Source organism: Pyxicephalus adspersus, chromosome 1 (assembly GCF_032062135.1).
Source record: "Pyxicephalus adspersus chromosome 1, UCB_Pads_2.0, whole genome shotgun sequence".
Classification (NCBI taxonomy): domain Eukaryota; kingdom Metazoa; phylum Chordata; class Amphibia; order Anura; family Pyxicephalidae; genus Pyxicephalus; species Pyxicephalus adspersus.
This window is the reverse complement of record NC_092858.1, coordinates 36,117,859-36,119,016: the sequence shown is the minus strand read 5'-3', so window position 1 is coordinate 36,119,016 and position 1,158 is coordinate 36,117,859. Positions and strand designations below refer to the sequence as shown.

Genomic DNA, 1,158 nt, shown 5'->3' with positions numbered 1-1,158 from the left:
AGGAGCTTTAACACAGTAAAGAGGACACTTAAGCTGGCTACGAAGTAAATGTGATCTAAAAAACATAGACCCATAATGGACACATAAACCTGGCGCCCACCATAGTGACCTCTTATTAATTCTAGCAACAAGACAACAACTCCTGCCTCTTCCACTGTCCAATTTCAATCAAGGACTTGTCAAACGTTTTATGCATTTTATGATTCCCTGTGTGTTTCTGCAGTTTTGTAAAAGCAAAACAAAAGCTGTTTATTACATTGTTACCTGATTTTTTATGGTGAACTGCTTCTTTAAACTTAGGACCAGTATCTGTAAAACACAACCATAATATATAATAAAAACATTATATTAATGTGTTAAGTACTTAAATATTCTGTATTAAAAATACTTATATATCAAAGGCATAAAACATCCTTTTATTATAAAATTTGGAGGGCTGTACTGCAGTTTTTATAATCTATGAGTTTCATGCAGAAAAAAACAAAACTCTTCCTGGCCCAGGTAGCACTCATCAGCAGAGCAGAAAACTAAAGTAAATCTCCTAAATGTGGACACGGATAGCAGTAGAAACCTTCATTATTTTATAACTATTATGTATTGATACAGGATGAGATAAAGTCTTTGCCAGACTCTTTGTTGATCTTTAGGGTGACATGATCCTTGACAGAATCAAACCACTGCTTATGACATTAAAGAATACAGTGTGTGCTCCTTTGGTTTGGGTAAAAAGAAAAAAACTTAATAGTTACATTAAACACAATTTTAAACATATTACCTGATGTTTCATGGTGAGCTTCTTCATCAAAGTTAGGATCGATATCTGGAAAAAGCAAAAATAATAAAATCAATAAAAAAAGCCACACACAGAAAAGCTGAGGTTATTTTAGAAGTTTATGCTTACTAGGCATGACAATGAAAGCTTATGATATTTGCTCAGTGTACAGATATGCTTTGGTTTCAAACATTCACACAACAAATCCTGTTCTATGGCAAAACATCAAGGCAGCAATATCTGTTTAATATGGTTTTAAGTCTGTATAAATATTAGGACATGTTTGTAGTTATATGACAGTAATATAGACCTCCAGAAATGGTAAGATGGTAATAAAGGGAGAAGATTAAGATGAGCAAGGCGGTCAGATGCTATAGAAGCCACTT

At 33.3% G+C, this 1,158-nt stretch overlaps 1 protein-coding gene across 1 annotated transcript in view; it reads right to left on the bottom strand.

Moving 5' to 3' along the window:
* Positions 1-820, bottom strand: part of ENDOU (endonuclease, poly(U) specific) — a gene marked incomplete at its 5' end in the record, with an annotated part of 15,672 nt that extends 14,852 nt beyond the window's left edge. Inside the window, 2 exon segments of the mRNA XM_072406491.1 lie at positions 265-309; positions 776-820. Coding sequence (XP_072262592.1) covers positions 265-309; positions 776-820 — 90 coding nt within the window.
* Between the last annotated feature and the right edge of the window lie 338 nt (positions 821-1,158).